This window comes from Malus sylvestris, chromosome 15 (assembly GCF_916048215.2).
Source record: "Malus sylvestris chromosome 15, drMalSylv7.2, whole genome shotgun sequence".
NCBI classification, from domain to species: Eukaryota; Viridiplantae; Streptophyta; class Magnoliopsida; order Rosales; family Rosaceae; genus Malus; species Malus sylvestris.
In genome coordinates, this window is record NC_062274.1 from 53,689,031 (window position 1) to 53,712,638 (window position 23,608).

General features: G+C 37.6%; 1 protein-coding gene across 4 annotated transcripts; it reads left to right on the forward strand.

Annotated features, from left to right (window-relative positions):
* Window positions 1–369: 369 nt before the first annotated feature.
* Window positions 370–18,555, forward strand: LOC126601500 (mitotic spindle checkpoint protein MAD1-like). 4 transcript variants are annotated; one of them, XR_007615748.1, is made up of 17 exons: window positions 372–860; window positions 1,439–1,538; window positions 8,376–8,536; window positions 8,706–8,903; window positions 8,994–9,086; window positions 9,332–9,448; window positions 10,119–10,366; window positions 11,268–11,439; window positions 13,045–13,143; window positions 13,231–13,434; window positions 13,788–13,950; window positions 14,503–14,593; window positions 14,892–14,961; window positions 15,420–15,548; window positions 15,702–15,740; window positions 17,495–17,660; window positions 18,026–18,555. XR_007615748.1 is itself a non-coding variant. In XM_050268219.1 (16 exons), the coding sequence occupies exons 1-16, from the start codon at window positions 675–677 to the stop codon at window positions 17,582–17,584; spliced, it is 2,160 nt and encodes a 719-aa protein (XP_050124176.1). In that variant the 5' UTR covers window positions 372–674; the 3' UTR covers window positions 17,585–17,813. The 4 variants fall into 4 exon arrangements, 2 of the variants coding, with proteins under 2 accessions (XP_050124178.1, XP_050124176.1); XR_007615749.1 differs by having other exon boundaries at window positions 18,095–18,555; XM_050268219.1 differs by lacking the exon at window positions 18,026–18,555 and having other exon boundaries at window positions 17,495–17,813.
* Window positions 18,556–23,608: the final 5,053 nt, after the last annotated feature.

Sequence of the window (23,608 nt, forward strand, 5' to 3'; positions counted from 1 at the left end):
ATACACTCTAAAGATGTGCCCTATATATTTCTCGTTTGGAAGGATTTTGGTAGGAAGTAGGGGTTAAGGATCCTTGCTTGGGGATCTGAGGGATCCTGTGATCATGGTCGTTCATCGTACATCGTGCGGTCAGTTTTCGTTAGGTACTATTTATATTTAATTTTAAATTTTAAATTTCAAATGATTTCTGACCGCACGATGTATGATAAACAATCATGATCGGATTCTCGGGATCCCCAGAAAAAGAATCCGTAGTAAGGACAGTTTGATCTTTGGTGTTACACAGTCCACTCCTATTTGATTGTACAAAAGCAAAAAATGAGTAGCGTGAAAGCCCAAGGACAAAAAGGGGAACTAGACAGAAATAAAATTTGCATAATGATGGCGTCGCCCGGGTTCGAACCAACTTTGCCCCGTTAGAGAGCGATTGTTTCAAGGAAGATTTGCAGTTGCAGCTGCAGAGGGGTATTTATTTGGGTTTCAAAAAGACGGTGCAACGAAAAGCCACCACTCACTCATCGTCACAAAAGAAAAGAAATGGCGCCCTCCCCTTGCGTTTAAATTAGGCCACCGCTTCTCTCTCCTCTTCTTCTTCTTCTTCTTCTTCTTCTTCTGTGCTGTGCTATGCTGCGCTGTTAAAGAGAGAGAGGTTTAGGTTTAAGGATCGTTTGAAGATGATTGTGAGAACTCCCCCAACGAAGAAGCTACGGGCGGCGCCGCCGGAGACCGAGACCCCACCGCCTGCCCCTGCCACAGGCCCAGGCCCTCTCGTCATCTTCGAGGACGACCCTCCTCCTTCCCTTCCACCTCCCGGTTCCTCCTCCGACCACTTGCTCTGCACCTATCAATGCCGCCAAATGGTAATATTGCTTCCCTCTCTTCTCTCTGCCTCTCTATATGTATATATTTATCATTTTCTAGATGGAAGATGGAATAATCCATTGATCATCCAAGTGGCTTCTCGATTTTGCATCTTCTCTTTCCCAATTGAAGTGGCTGTTCAATCCATACTAGCTAGATACATTTGAATCAGTTAATTATTGTTGCTGACAATATATGATATCTAATGTAATTGATTCATTCAATTTTTCATACCTGGATTTCATTCTGGCGGCTAAGTCTCGTATATGCCGCAAATCGTAATTTTGATTCAACCATTTTAGAATTTCTTTCTTCTAGTTCATCACTACATATTTTATGTAAGGTAAATGTTGGCCTGTAATTGTCGTATTCACGCTGCAGATTGTTTTCCCTCTTTGGATTTTTCCTTATCATCCAAATCTTTGACTTTGTCCCGACTTTTAATACAAGTTCTACAGACCGGATGTTGTTTTCTAATGTGGATTCAGCACAATCATCTGTGTTTCTTTTCTCTTGCTTGTAGACCTTGTTGTATATTTTTTGGCTAAGTGGAACCCTTTCCTTTCCTTTGGCGCAGGTTAAATCAGATTTTATAGATGCCTTGAGCAATGCAGAGAAGCAAGCTTCTGATTATCAATCTAAATTGGCGGCTTTAAATGAAAAATTCTGCAAAGTTGGTGGGTTCTTTTGACAAGATGTTCCACTACATTGCTTAACATCTCTTTTTTCTCCTCAGCTTCCCAATGTTTTTGTACTTATGGTTCTTTCAGTTCAATGCTGTACGTCTCTTCGTTACAAAATCCATATTTTTCTCTGTCTTCTTGCAGGCTGAATGGTAATTGGAAAGTTTTCGTTCCAAACTCACTGTTATTGTTGCACAAATATTCGAAAAAACATTTATTTACTTGATGGGATTAACTGAGGATGTAATATGGTCGTATATGACTATGTAAAGATTTTCGTATCAACAAGTGACAAAGCTAATGAATTTTAAATTTTCTTATTTTGAGCAGAGCATATGTCTTCATGCAGGACAGACCATCTTAGCTTAAATTTGCTTATGTTGTGGGTTTTGTTTAGCAAAATAAACATATGGTGTAGTGGGTTATGGTTGTAAAGAAAGAAGTTCAGAGTGTGTAGAACAACTTAATCTTCAAAAGAAGAATGAAAGACAAATAAGGATGGTAAAAAAAAAAAAAAAGAAAACTGGTTGTAGCAGCAAAAATACTATGTGATTTGAAATGGTGCGTGCAGGAGGCTAAATGAGTACTAAAATTTGTAGGAAATACTTGTGGATTTGTAGGATTTTAATTTGGTAAGGAAAAGGATTAGAACTGCAAAGAATGAGAAAGTGCAGCTTAAGCGAACTTGGGGTTTAAAAGAAGCTTCAGAGAATGAAGTTCAAGGGTTGAAGAAGACCTTGGATGTTTCATTTGGATCAAGAAAGAACACCTTAGTTGTGGAATAAGAACGAAATATAAAGAAAGGAAACTGCTTCTAGGAATACTTAAGGATTTTAGGCTATCATGGGGATAGAGTTTGTGGAAAATGCTTGGGATTTGTTTAAGATTTCAATTGAGTATGAAAAGGCTAAAGGGTTAGAACTGAAAAGTGCGAAGAAAGCACAGCTAAATCTCTTGGTATTTGTTTCATTCTTATCCTTGGATCATTGTGGGAGGTCTTTTATTTGAAATAGAAATCACTGCAACTGCAACATTCTGATTGTTGAACTGTCTGTTGGGCTATCTAGTGGTGGGCAGAGATGCACGCATGAGGATTGTTGAAATATAAAAACAACAACCGACCCACATCCTAATGGCTGAGCTTGTGGTGGTAAACCAACAGAAAATTTTCAATTCCTTTGTTTCAGCCTTATTTTTTTAGAGGAGGATGCATATACAATCTTTTAAACCTTTTCTTCTCATACTGGAGATAAAATAGACTATCGGAACTAGTAGGCAATTCTGGATGACTAACTTAAGAGTTGAGAAAAGTCCTGGACACTTCGACATTACTAGAACACCATAGAATTATGGGCTGGACTTTGTTAGTTCCATATCTCCAACAACAACAACAACAACAAAGCCTTTTCCCACTAAGTGGGGTCGGCTATATGAATCCTAGAACGCCATTGCGCTCGGTTTTGTGTCATGTCCTCCGTTAGATCCAAGTACTCTAAGTCTTTTCTTAGAGTCTCTTCCAAAGTTTTCCTAGGTCTTCCTCTACCCCTTCGGCCCTGAACCTCTGTCCCGTAGTCACATCTTCGAACCGGAGCGTCAGTCGGCCTTCTTTGCACATGTCCAAATCACCGGAGCCGATTTTCTCTCATCTTTCCTACAATTTCGGCTACTCCTACTTTACCTCGGATATCCTCATTCCCAATCTTATCCTTTCTCGTGTGCCCACACATCCCACGAAGCATCCTCATCTCCGCTACACCCATTTTGTGTACGTGTTGATGCTTCACCGCCCAACATTATGTGCCATACAACATCGCTGGCCTTATTGCCGTCCTATAAAATTTTCCCTTGAGCTTCAGTGGCCTACGACGGTCACACAACACACCGGATGCACTCTTACACTTCATCCATCCAGCTCGTATTCTATGGTTGAGATCTCCATCTAATTCTCCGTTCTCTTGCAAGATAGATCCTAGGTAGCGAAAACGGTCGCTTTTTGTGATCTTCGCTAGATTGCTCCGGTCATTAGTGTGGATAAGTATATAAATGGATAGAGATAGGAAAGCAAACACAAGATGTACGTGGTTCACCCAGATTGGCTACGTCCACGGAATAGAAGAGTTCTCATTAATTGTGAAGGGTTTACACAAGTACATAGGTTCAAGCTCTCCTTTAGTGAGTACAAGTGAATGATTTAGTACAAATGACATTAGGAAATATTATGGGAGAATGATCTCGTAATCACGAAACTTCTAAGTATCGGAGTGTGGTGTCGTCTTGACTTGCCTTATCTGTCTCATAGGTAGATGTGACATCTTCTCTGGAAGTACTCTTCCTCCATCCAGGGGTGGTATCTTTAACTGGTGGAGATGCACAAGGTAATGTATCAATTTCACTTGAAGCTTACTTGTACTTTCAGGCTTGGTCAAGCGCGATACAAACCATGTAGTAGGAGTCCCCCAAGTCGCCGAGCTAGGGGGTCTGCTGAAAGAGGTGACAGACAAGGTAAGCAATCAGAGCTCCGACTGATTGTTCACCTTCTCCCCATCTTGCAGCAGCATGAAGGATAAAGAGAAGAAAAATGAGAAGAGATGATATGAGATACTTTTGCTTTTGAAGAAGTAACTTTCCACAGGCTTATTCTTGAACTGAGCTGAAGGGTTTTCTGGTTTCCTCCAGAGTATAAGGCCGACTGAAGAATTTGAGGGTCAAAACAAGTCCATCAAATCTAGAGTACGTTCCACCCTGCTGATATGGGATACTTTTGCTTTTGACAGAGTAATGGATGTATCGGCACGTGTGCTGTTACGCTTGTCTCCACATGCTTCCTTGTATCCTTCGCACTTGCCCTATCTGTTCCTCAAGCAGATGCGGAATCTTCCCTGGAAACATAAGATGTTGAAGATGAGTACTCGAGAGCAATGCCAGGTAAGTAATCAGGTAAGGGGTTCCAGGCAGTCAGTTCCTGGCTGGAAGCTTGATTCCAAGTGCTGACTGATTGCTCTCTTTCTCCTTGTCTTGCAGGTAAAAACAAGGCCAAAGGAAAAGACAGGGAAAAAGCATGATATGGGATACTCTTGCTTTTAACCCTGATGATATGAGATATTCTTGCTCTAGTATAGCTTGTTTGCAGAGGTATTATCGGGGGGAAAGAAAGCTGAATATTTCGAAAGGCTTCGTTGGGAGTGCCCTCTCAGATATGATGAAGGGTTGAGCATTTTTGCAGGTCTGCCTGTCCGTTGGGGATGGAGGTCGACATATATAGGAGTCTCCCTAACAACAAATAGTAATGCTATTCCTTTACCCTGCTTGGTCATAGCACGGTAGTGGGAGCTGCCAGTTTCACATGTTTTAACTCTGTCAGAGCACTTTGAAAAAAGTGGTCTGTGGTATCTGGCTCTCGAGATTCGGAGAACGATGCCTCTTCGATTTTTGAGAAAGCAATCATGCTGGGGGTCTGGCTCTCGAGATTCGGAGAGCAGTGTCTTTTCGATTTTTGAGGAAGTAATCAGGTTGGGAGTCTGGCTCTCGAGATTCGGAGGGCGGTGCCTCTTCGATTTTGGAGCAAGCAATCTTGTTGAGAGTGTTGTCTCGAATGTGAGTAAAGGTTGGGCATGTTTGCTAGTCTACCTTGCCACGAAGCACAAAGGTTGACACACAGGGACTTTCCAATTATCCAGCAATGGTACTGTTCCTTTACCCTCTCTTCGATTTTGAGAAAGTAGTCATGTTGGGAGTCTGGCTCTCGAGATTCGGAGGACGGTGCCTCTTCGATTTTGGAGCAAGCAATCTTGTTGGAAGTGTTTTCTCGAATGTGAGTAAAGGTTGGGCATGTTTGCTAGTCTATCTTGCCACGAAGCACAGAGGTTGACACACAGGGACTTTCCAATTATCCAGCAGTGGTACTGTTCCTTTACCCTTGTGGGTAATAATATGGTAGCTAGACCTTCAAAATTTATGTGTCTAAACTTTGTTAGTGCTGTTTCTTTGCTATTCTTTTACCTTTCTTGGTCAGAGCGATGTAGTGGGAGCTGCAAGCTTCACGTGCTCAACTTTGGCAGAGAACTTTGGCAAAGTTATCTGTGGTACCCATGAGCTATTGTTGCGTGTGGGAAGTGGGTGATTGAACAGTAAGATTCATGTGCTTTCTACTTCACCAGAAGTCTTCGACAGAATGCCCATAATTTCTGCAAAGCTGAGTGTGCGTGTGACAGGTGCTGACAAGGCTAGAAAAGTAGGTGCCTCTTCGATTTCTGAGATCGGCCCTCGTGGTCTCTGAGCAGCCCAGCTTTTGAGAAAGCGAGCGCCTCTTCGATTGATTCGGAGAACGATGCCTCATCGATTTTTGAGAAAGCAATCATGCTGGGGGTCTGGCTCTCGAAGATTCGGGGAGTAGTCTCTTCGATTTTTGAGAAAGTAATCATGTTGGGAGTCTGGCTCTCGAGATTCGGAGGGCGGTGCCTCTTCGATTTTGGAGCAAGCAATCTTGTTGGGAGTGTTTTCTCGAATGTGAGTAAAGGTTGGGCATGTTTGCTAGTCTACCTTGCCATGAAGCACAGAGGTTGACACACAGGGACTTTCCAATTATCCAGCAATGGTACTGTTCCTTTACCCTCTCTTCGATTTTTAAGAAAATAGTCATGTTGGGAGTCTGGCTCTCGAGATTCGGAGGACGGTGCCTCTTCGATTTTGGAGCAAGCAATCTTATTGGGAGTGTTTTCTCGAATGTGAGTAAAGGTTGGGCATGTTTGCTAGTCTACCTTGCCACGAAGCACAGAGGTTGACACACAGGGACTTTCCAATTATCCAGCAGTGGTACTGTTCCTTTACCCTTGTGGGTAATAATATGGTAGCTAGACCTTCAAAATTTATGGGTCTAAACTTTGTTAGTGCTGTTTCTTTGCTATTCTTTTACCCTTCTTGGTCAGAGCGATGTAGTGGGAGCTGCAAGCTTCACGTGCTCAACTTTGGCAGAGAACTTTGGCAAAGTTATCTGTGGTACCCATGAGCTATTGTTGCGTGTGGGAAGTGGGTGATTGAACAGTAAGATTCATGTGTTTTCTACTTCCCCAGAAGTCTTCGACAGAATGCCCATAATTTCCGCAAAGCTGAGTGTGCGTGTGACAGGTGCTGACAAGGCTGGAAAAGTAGGTGCCTCTTCGATTTCTGAGATCGGCCCTCGTGGTCTCTGGGTAGCCCAGCTTTTGAGAAAGCGAGCGCCTCTTCGATTTCTGAGATCGGCCTTCGTGGTCTTTGAGCAGCCCAACTTTTGAGAAAGCAAACGCCTCTTCGATTTCTGAGATCAACCCTCGTGATCTCTAAGCAGCCCAGCTTTTGAGAAAGCAAACGCCTCTTCGATTTCTGAGCAGGCGCCTCTTCGATTTCTGAAGCTCCGTCGAGTGCAGATTTTTATAGGGGCTGACATTAAGTTCCAAAGCACACTTGAATCTCCACTAGTAGAAGCTTCATTCTTGCACTTCTAAGATCTTGATTTGTCCGACCTCTTCTCTCTTCAACACCTTTGAAAATGTCTGGCCCCTCCGACCGTCGTTTTGACTTGAACCTTGTTGAAGAGGCAGCCCCGCCTTCTCCAGACAACATATGGCGCCCATCCTTCGTCTCCCCTACTGGTCCTCTTACCGTTGGGGATTCCGTGATGAAGAATGATATGACCGCTGCGGTGGTGGCCAGGAACCTTCTCACTCCCAAAGATAACAGACTACTTTCCAAACGGTCTGATGAGTTAGCTGTTAAGGATTCGCTGGCTCTCAGTGTTCAGTGTGTAGGTTCTGTGTCTAATATGGCCCAACGCCTATTTGCTCGAACCCGCCAAGTTGAATCATTGGCGGTTGAAGTGATGAGTCTCAAACAGGAGATTAGAGGGCTCAAGCATGAGAATAAACAGTTGCACCGGCTCGCACATGACTATGCTACAAACATGAAGAGGAAGCTTGACCAGATGAAGGAAACTGATGGTCAGGTTTTACTTGATCATCAGAGATTTGTGGGTTTGTTCCAAAGGCATTTATTGCCTTCGTCTTCTGGGGCTGTACCGCGTAATGAAGCTCCAAATGATCAACCTCTGATGCCTCCTCCTTCTAGGGTTCTGTCCAGTACTGAGGCTCCAAATGATCCCCCTCCGGTGCCTTCTCTTTCTGGGGCTCTACCGACTGCTGAGACTTCTCCTAAGCAACCTTTGTGAAGGCTCCCTCTTGTGTGTTTATTTTGACTCATGTATATGTACATATTTGTAGCTTATCGGGGATATCAATAAATAAGCTTTCCTTCATTTCAACGTACTGTGTTAAAAACACCAAAGCCTTCTTCGCTAAGTTCTTTGAATTTTCTTTTGTTGAAGCTTGTATGTTGAAGCTTTCTGAGTGGAGCATGTAGGTTGGGGTAGTGTTCCCTTAATTTTCCGAGTGAGGAAAACTTCTCGGTTGGAGACTTGGAAAATCCAAGTCACTGAGTGGGATCGGCTATATGAATCTTAGACTGAAATTCAATTTCTGATTTATTCGTAGGCTCCAAGTAACTTGAACCTAATACCATATGAGATTTGTCTTCGTTTTGTGTTGTGGGCCATTTATGTTAAAAATCACAAATTGCAAAATCTGAAAATAATAAACCATGCAACAGCAAGATAGTTTCTTTCTTGTTTGGAACTACTTTACCATGTTTGCATGTGAATTTATTTCATAAAACCGGTAAGATAAGTTCTTTTCATTTAAATCAAAATTCTTTTGGTTTCTGGAAAGCTACCCATGTAGAAACTCTTTAGATTAGACATTTTATGTTTGTTGTCTTGTCCCTAATTAGTTACATGTGCTGCAGAATCTGAGAAGAATAAATATCTGGATCAATTTTTGTATGCTGAACAAGAACTTGCCGCTGCAAAGGCACGTGAACAGGATCTGCAGGAGCAGCTTTTGAAGGAGGTGCACGATTCTGATGAAAGATTGACTAAACAATTACAATCAAACAGCAAACTTGAGGTATATGCTTGAACCTTTATGAATGATGGGTACTTCCTCCACCATTTGGTATTCCCAAAAGAATGATTCATTTGTTCTTTCTGTTTTCCTCCTAGTTTTATTTTGTTCCCCTTTTGGAATTCCAAACAGTTTTTCTGTCCCACTCATCATATCACATTTCAAATTTCAGGTGAAGCTTCAAAACGAAATGAACCTTCGCATGAGAGCTGAGACTTCAACAGGTTTGGCTGAGGAGAAAGCAAGTGTTATAGAGGGGAAACTGAGACATCTTTCTGACAGCATAGAGAAGGAAAAAAAGAGTCTCAATAACAATCTTGCCCAGCTGAAAGGAGAATCCAAGCTCACTGTTTCTAGAATAACTGCAGATGTGAGTGGTGATTTTTGATTAATTTAGTTTTATAGTCTGTATGAATTTATGACCATCAGTAGTCATTCAACCTTCTCCATTCTTGTTTAGCGTGAACGAATGGAATGCAGAGCTCATAATGCTGAGAAAGAAACAGAGCTATTGAAAAAGCAGCTGGATGATATTAAGAAGCAACTTAGTGAGGTAGACCTCTTATTTCTATTTCTCTTAGATACCAGTTGATATGTTCTATGGAAAATCTTTCTCATATATGCATCATCACCTGTCCGTTTACAATACCAAATGCAGTGTTACCTTTTCTTTTATAATTTATTTGTATGTTGGGTCTGCTTGGCCTTGATATCAAATGTATTTTTGTATAATATTACGATTTGTCTTATACTGCCACAAGTTGATCAGATTTTCTTTTGATTCACTTTATTTTTCAGTGCGTGCAACAGAAGAGCGAAGTAGAGAAGAAATTATCAAATCTTACATTTCAAGAAGTTGAATCCACGGAGAATAATATTTTAGTTAAACATCTGCAAGAAGAGCTTAGAAACTTTGTAAGTTTTGTTGTCGATCTTTTCTTTCTAATGAATAAAATTGTTTCTTCCTATTGAGTCTTCAGGTTCTCTATGAAGTTGATAGATGATCATTCTTAATTAGTTCTTTTATTTTATTTTTTTACAAAAAAATCTTCAGCCCTCGAAAGATTAAGTTTTGGTTTGGTGGTTCATAAAATTCTGAACATTAATGATTAAGTAGCCAATCTGTCTGTATATGTTTGATGGTGCATACTAAGTCAATGCATTGTTAGTTTGGTAATGTGATTTGGGTCATTTGGCCAAGGGGTAAGGAGTATATTGTTATGCGTAGTTGTGGTAGTTTGAGTTTTGCCTCATCAACCTTTTATATTTCAGCATAGATTTTGTATTATTATAGAAGATGACGAAGGGTAAAAGTTATCATTTGGTATAAAAGAAATTGTAGAATTCTGAACAAAAAGAATTTTTTTTTTAAAATACTTTGGGGAAGAATATTTTCTTTTGTGTTATTAGGAGCTTCGGTTTCAAGTTTGAACAGATTTTGAGAAGCTCCTGTTTGAAAGAGAGTTGTGTATGACTGATTTCATCTTTTCTAGACTAATATCTTTCTCTTGACTAGATATGTCCCTCCTTTGACTACTCTGCATTTCTTGTGTATTTCAATAACATTTTATCTCTAAATTCCTAGGATGCTGAAGTAAGGGAAGCAAGAAAGCTGAAGTCAGCTCATGAAAATGTTGAGTTATTGAAGGAAAAATTGTTGGAAGAAAAGAGCCGTAGAGAGAGGGTAGAAGCAGAGTTATCCAAACTACAAGAATTACAGCTTAGTATGAAGAAGTTGGAGGATGAATTGAAATCTTGGAAGTTGATCATTAAAGACATTCCAGGCGTGTCATGTTCTGAGGATTTACCAGTTAAATTCGCATCATTACAAAAGTATGTGAATAGCTCATTTCAGTCCTTTGAACCAGCATTGTTAGATCATTTAGACGAATGAATAAATTCATAATCAGAGGCCTAAACCATGAGGCTTTCCTTGATGCATCTTATTCTTCTTCCATTATTTTTTGTGATCTGTTTATTTTTGTTAAGGCAGCCAGGAGTGCACTGCATAGTGTGACTTTTTTATTAGTTGATTAAAACTGAACATCTGGTACAACATCAATGTTATTAGAATTACATTTGTTTGTGGATAACTTCCCAGCATTCCAGTGGAGCTGAATATTAAACATTTAAAACTAAATGTTAAAAACTCTGTATTTTGTATGCATGGGTATGTCTCTTTTGTTTAGACCCTAGAATAACTGTACCTGCTATAGACATTTCTTAGGAAGTAGATGATTTCTGGTACTATGTGATGTATGCATAATATGATACTATTGATAATTGTTTGAGTAGGAAGACTTCATAATAGATGGTCTACAGTGAGCTGGTACCATGTGCTTAATTTCAGTGATTGGAAATATCATCTCTAGACTTATTTCAGTGGTCTGGTTTTCACCTTATGACACCATGCGTGTTTGTTTTGAAACAATCGCAGAAGGATCAAATGGCCCTGTCAACTTTCTATATTATTTGTTGTGGGGGGTTTTTTAGGACTGAGAATTATTCTATTCCTTTTCTTCTAATCATGCTTGATCTGTTAACGAGGGTTTCAAGTCTGTAGTTGGTAGAGTTTATATGTAGTTATCAACAAATTCTGCTGTAATCATCCCCACCATGCAAAATATATATTTTTTTATTTGTTATTTTATCTGAGATTTGTTCATGCTTTTCTCTGCCTGAGCATTGAGATGTTTTCGGTTTCCAGTGATTAACATTTTTTCATTTAATGCAGAGAGGTAATTGATAGCATGATGAAAGTGAGTGAGGCAAATGCCCACTTGAAACAATTGGAGGTAGCTCTAGATGCAGCAAAAATTGATAAACAAAATGCTGAAATAGAGGCTACACTGGCCAAGGAGAAAGGGGATGTATCAAAATCAGAGGTTAAGCGGATTGAATTGATGGTAAGCATGTAACCATGTAGTTTTATGCCATCTTTTTCTTAATTCATTTAGTTTTGCACTCTGGCTGTTGCTGAGCTTATTATTTATCCTTCTACTGCTGTACAATCTCTCTAATTTTCTGCTTCGGAAGCTTTCATTGAATATTCAATTTTGGGGGTGGTTTGGGCCTGTGTGGGTGGGTTGGTGGGTGTGCCTAGGGAGGGTCAGGTTTCAATGTAGGGTTATAATTGTAGTGGTTTATCGAGGATGAAGAAAAAATTGGTGTAAATTGAACCAATTAATCATAATTTCAATCAACATGCCTGAAGATTGAGCCCTAGAATTGTAGGGTCTCCTTATATAGGCAATCTGATAAGTCATAATGTGACATGAAACTGTAATAACTAGCCCTTAAATGTGTGAGGATGTGAAGTTAAAGAGTCCCACATTGGTGAAAGGAGAAACCTTGCAAGGGCTTATATGAGGTTGGGCTACTCCCCATATTGCCAATTGGTTTTATGGTGGAACCTCAACCTTCTTCATGTTATCAGAGTAGGTTGGCCCATGTGTAAAGCCCAACGGCGACACGTGCTCCACGTCACCCAATTCATGTTGTCCACACATGTTTGGCTTGAAAATTCACACATGTGTGCGGGTGTGTGAGGAAGGTAAAAGAGTCCCACGTTGGTGAAAGGAGAAACTTTGCAAGGGCTTATAAGAGGTTGGGCTGCTCCCCATATTACCAATTGGTTTTATGGTGGAACCTCAACTTTCTTCAAAATGATTTGTAATTAACACCTATATTTTTTAAACTAAATATAATAAGCATAATTTATATGCTTATGCCCAAATTTTCTTGCATCCTGCATCATTCTGGCTCTGCACTTGTTGCTTTTGTATTCTCTAAATTAAGGTTAATGTGTGGGTGATGTAGCTCTTTACTGTCTAACATTCTTATTCTCATTGATGCATGAATAATTTTTAGTCTATTGGTCATTACCTTAGTATCCTATCACACTAAGTGGTTTTGGAAAATAAGTTAAAGTTTGGCTCTCTCAAAGAAAAACAAAAGTGTGGTAATCTATTCAATACGGTAACTATTGTTTTTTTTTTTTTTTGGGAGGGGTGGCCGGAGGGGGGGGGGGTATGGAGTATAACTGTCCTATGAAGTGAATGCAACCGCAACGTAAGTTGATGAATATAACAACTTGAAAAGTCAGTAAAGAATATAGATCAATGTTTTTCAAAATTGAAGGCGTTATTCATGTTGAGAATGAATACCACATTGATGGGAGGAGGAACCTTGCATGGGCTTATAAGTAAGTTGGGCTACTCCCCATGTTGCCAATTGGTTTTATGGTGGAACCCCAATTTCTTCAATTCAAGGTGTTTTACTTCTTACAAGATCATACAAATATGTTCTGGGACGCATACTTATATGGTAAAGAATTTTTAGAAGTATAGAAAAAGTAGTTGAAAAAAAAAAGCATTATCATTCAAGCATAACAATCATTATCGAAAGCTCTAACATTCCATTTTTCGTACAAGTCAGTCCCCAAAGAAAGTGATAAAAACAATACTAATTATCTTTTAAGAATGTATGCTGAAGGAAGTATTAAAATGCAGCTCTCTATGGTTACTGAGGAAAGAGATAAGTTGAGAAATGTCCTGAATGGACTGAAGTCGGCAAAGAATGATGAAGCAGCCAGTCATACTTTTCTTCAGGTTACATAATTTCTTTCTCTTTACTATTTGTAATTCAAGAAATCTCTGTTTAAGTTCAATGTTTGGTTTCCTCGTTTGCACATGCAGGAGGTTGAATCATCACTTGCAAAGAAAGAGGGCTATATTAAAGAATTGGAATGCGGTGTATGTGAACAAAAAGAAGTTAATAGTCGTCAACGTGAAGAAATAAAGTTGCTTAATGAGAGGTTGAACAATGAAGCTAGAAGAATAAAGTCATTGGAGAGGGAGAGCGATCGACTTCATTCAGAGATCGCTTTACTGGAGTCCAAGGTGGGTGCCAAATTTATTCAGAGCATTATTGATATTAACATTATTATCTTAATTTTTCTTGGCACTTAAAGAGGCACTACCTGGGTTTGAATGGTGGCTGAGCCTTGAACTTTTGTGGACTTCGCCACCAAGCTCTTCCCTTAGGAAAATATCATTATTACTACAGTTCGTCCATATCATTATTCCAAAAAAACAAAAAAACTATTGTCAGATATGTAATGGCTCTCTTGTGCTAACTGGCTGACCCCAAAAGAAAAGGAACTGCAGTTGCAGCCAAGCAATCTAAAAGCTGACAGGCAAACAGAAAAAATTGCAATTCAATTGCGTAATTTCTGATATTTTTTCTTCTACAGATTGGTCATGGCAATTTCTCTGCTGCTAATACTAAAGTTTTAAGAATGGTGAATACTCTTACGGTTGATAATGAAGCCAAACAAACTATTGAAGCATTACAAACTGAGTTACAGAAGACAAAGGAGAAGTTACAAGCTGTTGAAGAATTGAAAAGTCAATCAGGTAAGAAGCACATGGTTCTTTGAAAGAGAAATTTACGTGAAAACTTCCTTTTAAGGTTCCAGCCTTAGAAATGAATGATTAAGAGCATTATATTGGTGTCTCGTTTTTGCACTGACTGTGCATGGATGAGGGTTCGAGGTGTGTTGGGGGTTAAAAGGAGTTTTAAATTGTCATACTGATACTACTAAAGTGCAAAAGAATTGATTTAGATTTTAGGAGTGACTTTAACATGGCTTTCAAGCTGCTGCCACAGCTACCAAATTAACCCCACCACCAGCACCACCTTGATTGCACCCCTGTCCTCATCTACCTCAATATCATTGCTATTACTGTCACCATATTTGGCACCTTTGTTGGCGCACATGTAGACAGTGCCGTATTTGCTCCTTAAAAGTGTTTTCTAATTTACCTCATGAAGGTATAATTTACGTAGAAATTAGAAGATAATATATTGTTGTTATCTTTTGACTATTTAAGTCAGATGTTAATTAGTCTGGTCATGCAATTGTGTAATAAGTTTATTTGCATTCCTTCCTCTCTTAAACTATTCAGGTGATGCTGGAAAATTGGTGGATTCGTACATATCTGGGAAGATAGTGCAGTTGAAAGAACAAATTGCAACTCTTGAAAAACGTGAAGAAAGGTGAGTGACTGTGACTGATGATATTGTCAATATGAGCGAATTTTGAAATGCGTTTTTTTAGCCTAAGGTTTCAAGAAAACTTAGGATATTCCATTCTTGGGGTTCCACACTTTTGCGAATTTCTTATGTTTCAGATGTAAGAAGATTGCATTAGATTTAAATTATTGGGTGGGCTTACTGTGAGAGGGAGTAGTTCTTCAATGTATATGTTTTGGTATCCTTGTCATTGTATATTCACAGTTTACCTAAACTATAATACAACTTTTAGGTTAAACATTTGAACATACCCATGGAACAGGTACAAGACTGTTTTTGCTGACAGAATTTCAGTGTTCAGGAGGGAGTGTTGTGAGCTATTTGGTTACAAGGTATATATCATATTTGTTGCTCATTTTACTTTATATTTTCATATGACTACTATTCCAGTTTACATGGGTCATTTTACTTTATATTTTCATATGACTACTATTCCAGTTTACATGGCATTCCAATTAACATTAAGAACTTTATATAGCGTTGAAACTTCATCTTTGGTTCTGTTACTGGTTTAAAGTTCATTCTTATGTCTATGCTTTACTAACACTGGCAATCTACCATATGAATTTTAAGTTATCAAACATGTCAATTTAAATTACTAAGTTGTTTCTATATATCTTTTGCTATATTATTATTTATTTTCAGCCGATAAATAGTTGAGATCATGATATTTATTACAATTTTTATGGCCTTTTTTGTCTCTTTCTAAACTGTCATTCCTAGGCCGGTGAGAGACCTACATGGGCCATTGTATAACTGTAATGATTATCTTTTTATTACAATTTTGCAGATTGTAATGGATGAACACCAGCGTCCCAATGGAATCCCTGTTACACATTTTACCCTTCAATCTATATATGCGCAAAGTGATGATGAGAAGCTTGAATTTGAATATGAATCAGGGAGCACAAACATTTTGGTGAGATCGTAGTATATGAATTCATTTTCTTAGGCCATCTTAAAGCTATTTTAGTCATTTACACCTCAATTTTTTTTCTCTGTTATTGTACTTGAGATCGTGATAAAACAAATGCAAGAAGCAATATAATCATATTATCTTTGGATTGAACAGGCAAATGATTACACCTCACAGTCTGAGATATCTCATCAGGTATGGAGCATGATGTTTTCCTAATTCTTATAACTTTTTTACATGCTTCTTTACTGGTAGGACTATTGTTTTTTCATCTGTGGGTGGTCCAACCTGTACCAGATTATTTGAGAGTTCCATTGGGGAAACTTTGTTGTGTTTACGTTCATGATTCATATTTCATATTTCATATGATCTGACAAACGGCAATGAGAGCTTGTCATAGTTTTTAGCAATAGTTGTACTTATTGTGTTTGGCATCCAGGTTCAGATTGTTGAAAAACCGCACACTAGACCTTGTTCTTTAACGTAACCTATGGCAATAGACTAAACTAGCAAATATAGAAAACTTAGAAACACACAAGACTTATACTGGTTCGACAGAACTTTTGCCTACATCTAGTTGTGATTTCTCACCGCTCCTTTGATTAATAATAGAGAATTACAGAACTTTTGCAACCCTAGAACTAATCTCTATCTCACTTGTCTCAGCTGTCACAGTTCTTCTCTCTAAAATTTAAGCCTTGCTGCACCCTATTTACAGGCATAGGGTGCAGTTTACTTGTCCTTTACATATTATAATTCCTATTCTAAGTGGAATAGGAAATTAGACTTCCTTTCCAATTCCAAATAGACTTCTAGGATTTCTAATCTAAATTGAATAAGGAAACTAAGGGCTTGTTTGGTATCTATTTGAAATTTTTTATAATTTTTCAGAACATTTCTTAAAGAATTTTTCTTGAAAACAATTTTCTTTAAGACTCAAAAACTTGTTTGGTATGCGATTTAAAATTTTGAAATCTTACAACTTAAACTGGACAAAGAGATCCATAAAAAGGGGGTTGAGAGAGAAAGAGGAGAGAGGAGGAAAGCAAGTAAGAGATGATTGGAGGAAAGAGAAAGAAGTGAAAAGATCGGAGGAGATAGAGGAAGAGGAGTGAGAGAAAGAACCAAGAGAATGAAGATAGCAGATTGGAGGAGAGACGAAAAAGGTCAAAAAAAAAAAAAGAGAAGGGGGAGAGAGAAAGAAGAAAAGAGAGATAGATTTGGAGTGAGGGGAGGAGGGAGAGAAAAGAAAGGAGTGAGTTTAAGTTTAAAAACTCTAAAAACTCACTTTTTGTGTTTTTAGATAATAGACTATATTTTTGAATTAGTTTTGAGTTCAATTTTTGAAAATAGTCCTACCAAACAAGTTTTTAAGGCCCAAAACTTGAAAATTATTTTTGAGTTTAAAAAGTTGGATTCAAGTAAAGTACCAAACAGGCTCTAAGATTCTTTCCTAGCCCTTTTAGGAGAAGAATCGGTGCACCCTTTTTTTCCCTAAAACAATCCAACACAGAAAAGGACACTAATTGACGAGCCAAAACCTAACACATATTGCCCCTTTTCTTTTATTTTTGCTCTTGCTTTCGTTCATTCCCTTTGCTTCGGAGGGAGCAAACTAAACTTTTGTTTTTGGTTTCGTGGAGAGTTAACTTTGAGGGTTAGAAAATAAACCTGTTTAATTTCAACAAAAAAAAAAAAAAAAAAAAAAAAACACTTTTCCAGTGAACCTGCAATTGCTTTTCTTTTGTAGAAATAATTTTCACAGAAACGATTTGGTCGAAAGAAATTACCATGAGTTGTTCATTGAGACAATAAGGTACTCAAACAAGTCGGATGTTTCTTCAGGGACTTAAGTTTAAATCTTGCAACGTGGTTTCTGGTTGTGAACTGTTGGTTACCTCTTACCTGGACCTTTAGTTGGTGAACTATTCTGAGATAGCATTTTGCAGGTTGAGATATTTATTCGGAAGTTGAATTCAATCCCAGCTTTCACTGCCAACTTAACAGTGGAGTCTTTCAACCGGCGAACCCTGACTTAAAAACGAGTCAAATTTGATTTCTACTACAGATGAATCACCAAGATTGTATATTTCACTTATCAAGTTTGTGTAGCAGGTATGCTATCTATCCAGGTTTTCCTTTTCCCCGGATATTGTGAACAGTCCTTTTCTAAGAGAAGTTACTAATGGAAAAACTTTGAAATATAACCCTCGTAGAATCCGTTTAATGGGTAAATTTGATCCTCTATTCATTCGATCTTTACTAAAATTGTGAGTTTCTAAGAGAAGAAAGTGTGACGTGCTTTACTTTGTACATTATTGCACTATAGCTGAGGAATATTTCACACTATTTGAAACTGAGCGTACTGGTGTTCTAAGATTTATACAACCGACTCCACTTGGTTGGACAATGCTTGGTTGTATGAAATTGAGAAAAGTGAAGCTAAATAGTTGTGAATGTGGATTTGAATTACTTGGCAGAGAGAATGATGTAGAATCCGAGGTGCATTTTGTTTTCGAGTGATGCATCCAAATTCTTGTGATCCATAGGAAGTGGGCACTCATTCAAGATGGCTGTCAAACAAAATGGCGCAAAATCGGGTGTCAAAGCTCTTTGTTTCACTACTACAAGTCCTTTTGGTGGATGCATCATTTTATTCATGAAAACTCGTGGACTGCGGGATTGATGGTGACAGTGGTGGTAATGGTGGTGGGCGTGGGTTCATGGCTTTTCCTTAAAATCCGTTTCGGTACTTACTGAGATTTTTGACGTCAAGGGTTGACAGACGCCAAACTAAAATCCCATTATCAGGATTTCTCCAGCCTTGAATGTTCGGGTGGTTTCGGTACGGTTTTCGTACCAAAACCTCTGTACTAATTATCATACCAAACTTTTGGTCTGATAAAATCTATTACCAATACCATACCAAATTTTTGGTATACTGAATTTTGATATGTATTATTCAGTTGGCATGATATGGTAATAATAATTGCCACTTTATTTTGGGCCACTTTTGTTATTTTTTTTCAATCCAATTCAAGGCCCAAATGTTTGTTTTTATTATTTTCATGTCTTTATCTCATAATTGTAACCTAAATCTAAGAATCATAATCTATCATTAATCATTTACAATTCCCAGACATAATAAGATAAATGATAAGCGGGATTCATGATGGAAATTGAGGCTGCAATCCAAATAACAGCTACGAACTAAATCTAATAGAAGTTAAGTTTACAACTAAATGAAAATTAATTGGAAAACCAAATAGAATCTCTGCAGTAAAAAAACACAAGCAGCGAGCACACCAACACCAACCCCTGTAGAGAGTAAGTGAGAGTGTCGAAGAGAGAAAATGTCCAAGGAATGAGATGCAATTGAAGGATGTTTTTCTTAATATATTGAAATGTTATATAATTATTAAAAATATAAAATCATATAATATTTTATTGGTGAGGTACGGTAATACTATTGGTAATGGTATTGAATACCAATACGGTATCAGAAAATGTCGGTTCAGTACGATACCGTGTCATTACCAATTGGCACAAAATTAGTATGGTACGGTTGGCATGGTAATTTGGCAAAAAATTTCACCCTTACTTAAATGGCATGAAGTTCCTTTGATACGTGTAAAGAGAATAACCAAACTGGCCACTAAAAGAAGTGAAAAAATATTATTTTACCATTTATTGGTTTGCCCTCTGAACTTGTATAGAGTTGTCAATTCCGACCCCTCAAACTTTAATTTAGCCGATAACCCTGAACTTTTATAATGGGCCAACTTCCCCCTAACTTTAACCTTAGCTGATTACCCCTAAAATTTATAAATAGCCAATTTTCCCCCATGGAGTTAGATTTTTCATCCATCCAATTTTCCTTTCTTTTTGCCCCTATAAAGTTGTCATGGGTTGTCTGCGTGATCAAAATGGATGGAAAATTGGATGAAATTTTTTAAAATCTAGGGTTAGGGGAAAGAATTGGCTATTTATAAAAGTTCAAGGAGTAATCGGTTAAAATTAAAGTTCAAGAGGGAAATTAGCTAATTAAAAAAGTTCAAAGGGTAATCAGCTAAATTAAAGTTTATGGGAGAAATTGACAGCTCTATACGAGTTTGGGGGGTAAATAGACAAATATACCTTTATTAGTAGTATCTCTCTAATAGGGATGAGACTCACATGTGTTGGTGGGCTATGCCTTTATTAGAGAGATGGTACAAATAGATGGTAAGCGTAGCATGTCTTTAGTAGTTATGATGTGACCAATGATCTCGTTGGCGATGAATAACACGTAGAATGATACATCACGTATTTATGTTATCGATATTTGAGGAGAAAAAAGGGGTAAAGAATGTGGGCACTAACCCATATATACCAATTACCAACTAATGCGAAAGCAGCACTAGCATAAAAAAAAAAATGTAAAAGGTGATATGGGAAACAAGATATTGTTGGTTAATTTATCGAATGAGTAATGTTAGAATTTCTTTGATGTATGGCTTCAAATGGGTATCAATTAAGGAATTTAAAAATGTTGATTGGTGATTTGCATGACCTAGCTAAGCTCGCAATCATTTCATCAGAACACAAGAGAAGAAAAGGAATGGAGGAATTGAAGCCTCTCTCCTCTCCTCTCCTCTCCAATAACGAATAACCTAGAAGGATATTGTATAAGTCTAGTGTACAAGAAACAAGGAACCCTAGCTAGCTGTAGCTAGCTTGCTTTAGAATTGTGGGAAAGAGATCCTTTCCGGATCTTTCCCTCTAAAACACAGGGATTAAGTGATATAAGCCTTTAAAATTTGATCCAATGGTTAAAAACAGAAAAAGTTAGTAAAATTTTGTAAAAACTATAATAATTTTTTATCATTGGATCAAATTTTAAAAGTCTGGATCACTTGATTCTTGAACTTTAAAGGAAAAGATTCGAAGAGGATCTCTTTCCAGAATTGTGCATGTCCACCTACCAACTTTCTCTCTCAATCGATCCAATTAAGGCACTTTATGACCTTAACAAATAAACATTCTTTCGAAATTGGTCGACCATGGAATGGTGCTTTGAATTATTTGGTCCAAACGCTCCTTTTTCATTCGTACACGTGTCAAGGTTATGTCCAAGTTCAGGCAACTGTTGACTTATTCATGCGTTGACTTATTGGTGTCTGCACAGAAGAAATCACCACCCAACTTCAACAGTTGAAAATCACACCAAGTTCACCTTTCGTGGCCTACCGCCTACGCGGTTGCAACTCACTCTTTCTTTAAACCAACACACACATTAATAAACCCTCCATTAGGGCCATTAATTAAATTCCTTAAACATGTCATTGCAATAGTGTTATTTGGTAATGCGCTCCCCAATTAGTAGACATGCTTATAGATAATTGATATCTAACGTTTGTCGGTGTAAGACAAAAGACAGCACAACAAATTTTAATCTCCAAAGTACATGATCTCGGGTGTATAAGGGGAGCACATACGCTCGCTTTAGAAGCTAATGTGCCTACTCTACCTATACGAATATATATAGCATATATCTATATGGCCAAATTGTAAAAACTTGCGATGTTACTTATTTTTGGCGGTTTATTCATTATGGTGAAAGCAATAGTCGATTAACATGTATGTTTCTGGTTTTTTATTTTTTATTTATGATATTGGATTCTTTGAATTGAAGAAAAAGCTCATTTTTAAATATATTGGATTCACTGCCAGGCACTGGACTTTGAAAGCGCAAGAGCAAGAAACATATATTTTGATTCCAAATCAAAGGTTTTGTGCAAAAGTCTACAAATAAGAAGAATAACAGTCGTAAAGATAAAGAGATATAGGGAGTTATAGCGAAAAATTTCCGATACTGTTTACTTTAACGAAAAATGACATTTTTACTCTAAAAGGTCGCTCTTGATACTATTCACTTACAACACTTTTTTGTCTTTTTGATTAAAACTCAAAGTTTTCAAGCGATTTTCAATATTTTTCCTGATATGGTAAGTATAGTAATGAAAAGTACAAGTTAAAAGAATGATGAACTTCTTAGGCACAAGTGGTGGATTCGCTCAATCTGGTGGTTTATCAGAGTATTCATCTTTTAACGACTATGTTCAATGTTCAAACCAGCTTGAGCTCCTTACAATCACTCAATATGGTCCATTTTACTAATTAGTGCGCGCATCAAAATATTGTGACAAGGTCATTTCGAAATATTCCCACAAGATACTCTTTGAAGAAGTTAAAGTTCCATCATAAAACTAATTGATAATATGGAGTATAATCTTATTACTTATAAGCACATGCAAAGTCTCTCATTTCTCTAATGTGAGATTCATACATTCAACATGCCCCCTCACATGTGACGAATTTTTAAAGCCTAATGATACAAATTCATAACGTGGAGCATGTGTGATTGTTGAGCTTCTCACATGGAACAACATACTCGATATCATAAAGAAAACTGGAGTTCCATCATTCCATTAGTTGCCTTTTTTTTTTTTTTGTCAACAATTCATTTTGTGCATGTTTGGAGCAATACGGTAATCGGTTGCAATGGCCACCATAACTTATATAATCCAACTTTATCTCCAAAATAAGGTAGAACTTGTACCAAAAGTCTTGCGGCTTCTTGTTCTTTTCCAAAGAATATATAAAACAACGACATTTGAAGCAGTGCAATTCCTACAAAAGTTGACCGTCACTAATTACCAAAATAGATTTGAAGTGATGGAATTACGGTTGATTTGAGTTAAAGGGAGTAAAAATAGGCTTTAATTTTCACTTTCCATAGTGCCTTGTGATCAATCGGTAAAAAACGAAAACCAACCAAATAATATCAACCGCCCACCTTTTCAAATAAGGAAAATTAATGAAAATGGTATGAGGACTTTAAGTTTTAACGATAAGGACAAAAAAAATGGTAAAATGAATAGTACCATAATTGACTTTTTAATGTAAAAATATAGTTTTTCGTTAAAGTGAATCGTATCGAAAAATTTTCGTAAAAATTTCCTTTCAAATATGCATAGAGACTCGAAAGTGTCGTAGGAAAACAGGATATACCAATTAGCAATTGGTATTATATATTATATGTGTTGGGATCCACTTAGGATATTCATATGTTGTGTCTCCACTTTGTCTCCCCCTTTTTTCTCAACACATATCATATTTCCTTCTACTTGAAGATCAAACCACACCTTTATTTTTTGGGTCAATACATCAAACCACACCTTACACCACATATATATAATAAACCATATATATAAAATAAACCATATATAATAGTTTACCTAAAGAGATTCTTTAGGATCAATTTAAAAGCGGTCCCAACCTTTGTTAATATTTTAGATAAATACTCAATATTTTGAAAATTAGACATTCTTACGATCACTGATCCTAAGTGCTAACATTACCTGTGTAAAGTGATGGCAACAATAAATAAATTGAAAGGTATGTTCAAATTTTTACTATCACATCATCCATGGAGGCGAAATTAGGATTTAACTTGGCTAAAATTGGTCTGTTAGAGGATTCAAAACTCCACAGATGATGTATTAGTGAAAATCCAAGCATGCCCTTTAGTTCATTTGTGTATGTCATTTCTTACACTCTAGTGACCTAACAGATGTCCATGTTTTAAACCATTTAGATAATTATTTAAAATATCTAAAAAGGTTGAAATCATTTTCCTATATTTCTCACTTTCCTGTGGCCAAACTCACACATTAATGTCATGTGTCAAGAAGATCAACCGTTTACGAGCTATCTAGTTTATCTTGTAGTTGTTCTTTTTATCTGGAGTAATTCAGTAGTTTTCGAAGTTGGGTAGGTTTTCAGCAGAGTTTTGAGTGGACTTATTAAGTTTTGACTCACAAGGTTGATGATTGGACAAATTCTTAGGGTTTGGAGTGCAACTGAAAACAATTACTCTACGATCGAGAAGGAACCAATGGATTAACCGATGGAAATAAAAAGTCGAACATCAAGTGATTTTCAACATTGACCGACAACTTTTTACCCTGTCTAGTTGCCCGTAAGTAGAACAATGTAGAGTGTAGACCACACCTGCTCCA

Coding starts and splice junctions, on each gene's coding strand:
- LOC126601500 (XM_050268219.1), top strand. CDS start 675: ATGATTGTGAGAACTCCCCCAACGAAGAAGCTACGGGCGGCGCCGCCG. Junction 13,435..13,787: donor TCGCTTTACTGGAGTCCAAG/GTGGGTGCCAAA, acceptor TTTCTTCTACAG/ATTGGTCATGGCAATTTCTC. Junction 14,594..14,891: donor CTTGAAAAACGTGAAGAAAG/GTGAGTGACTGT, acceptor CCCATGGAACAG/GTACAAGACTGTTTTTGCTG.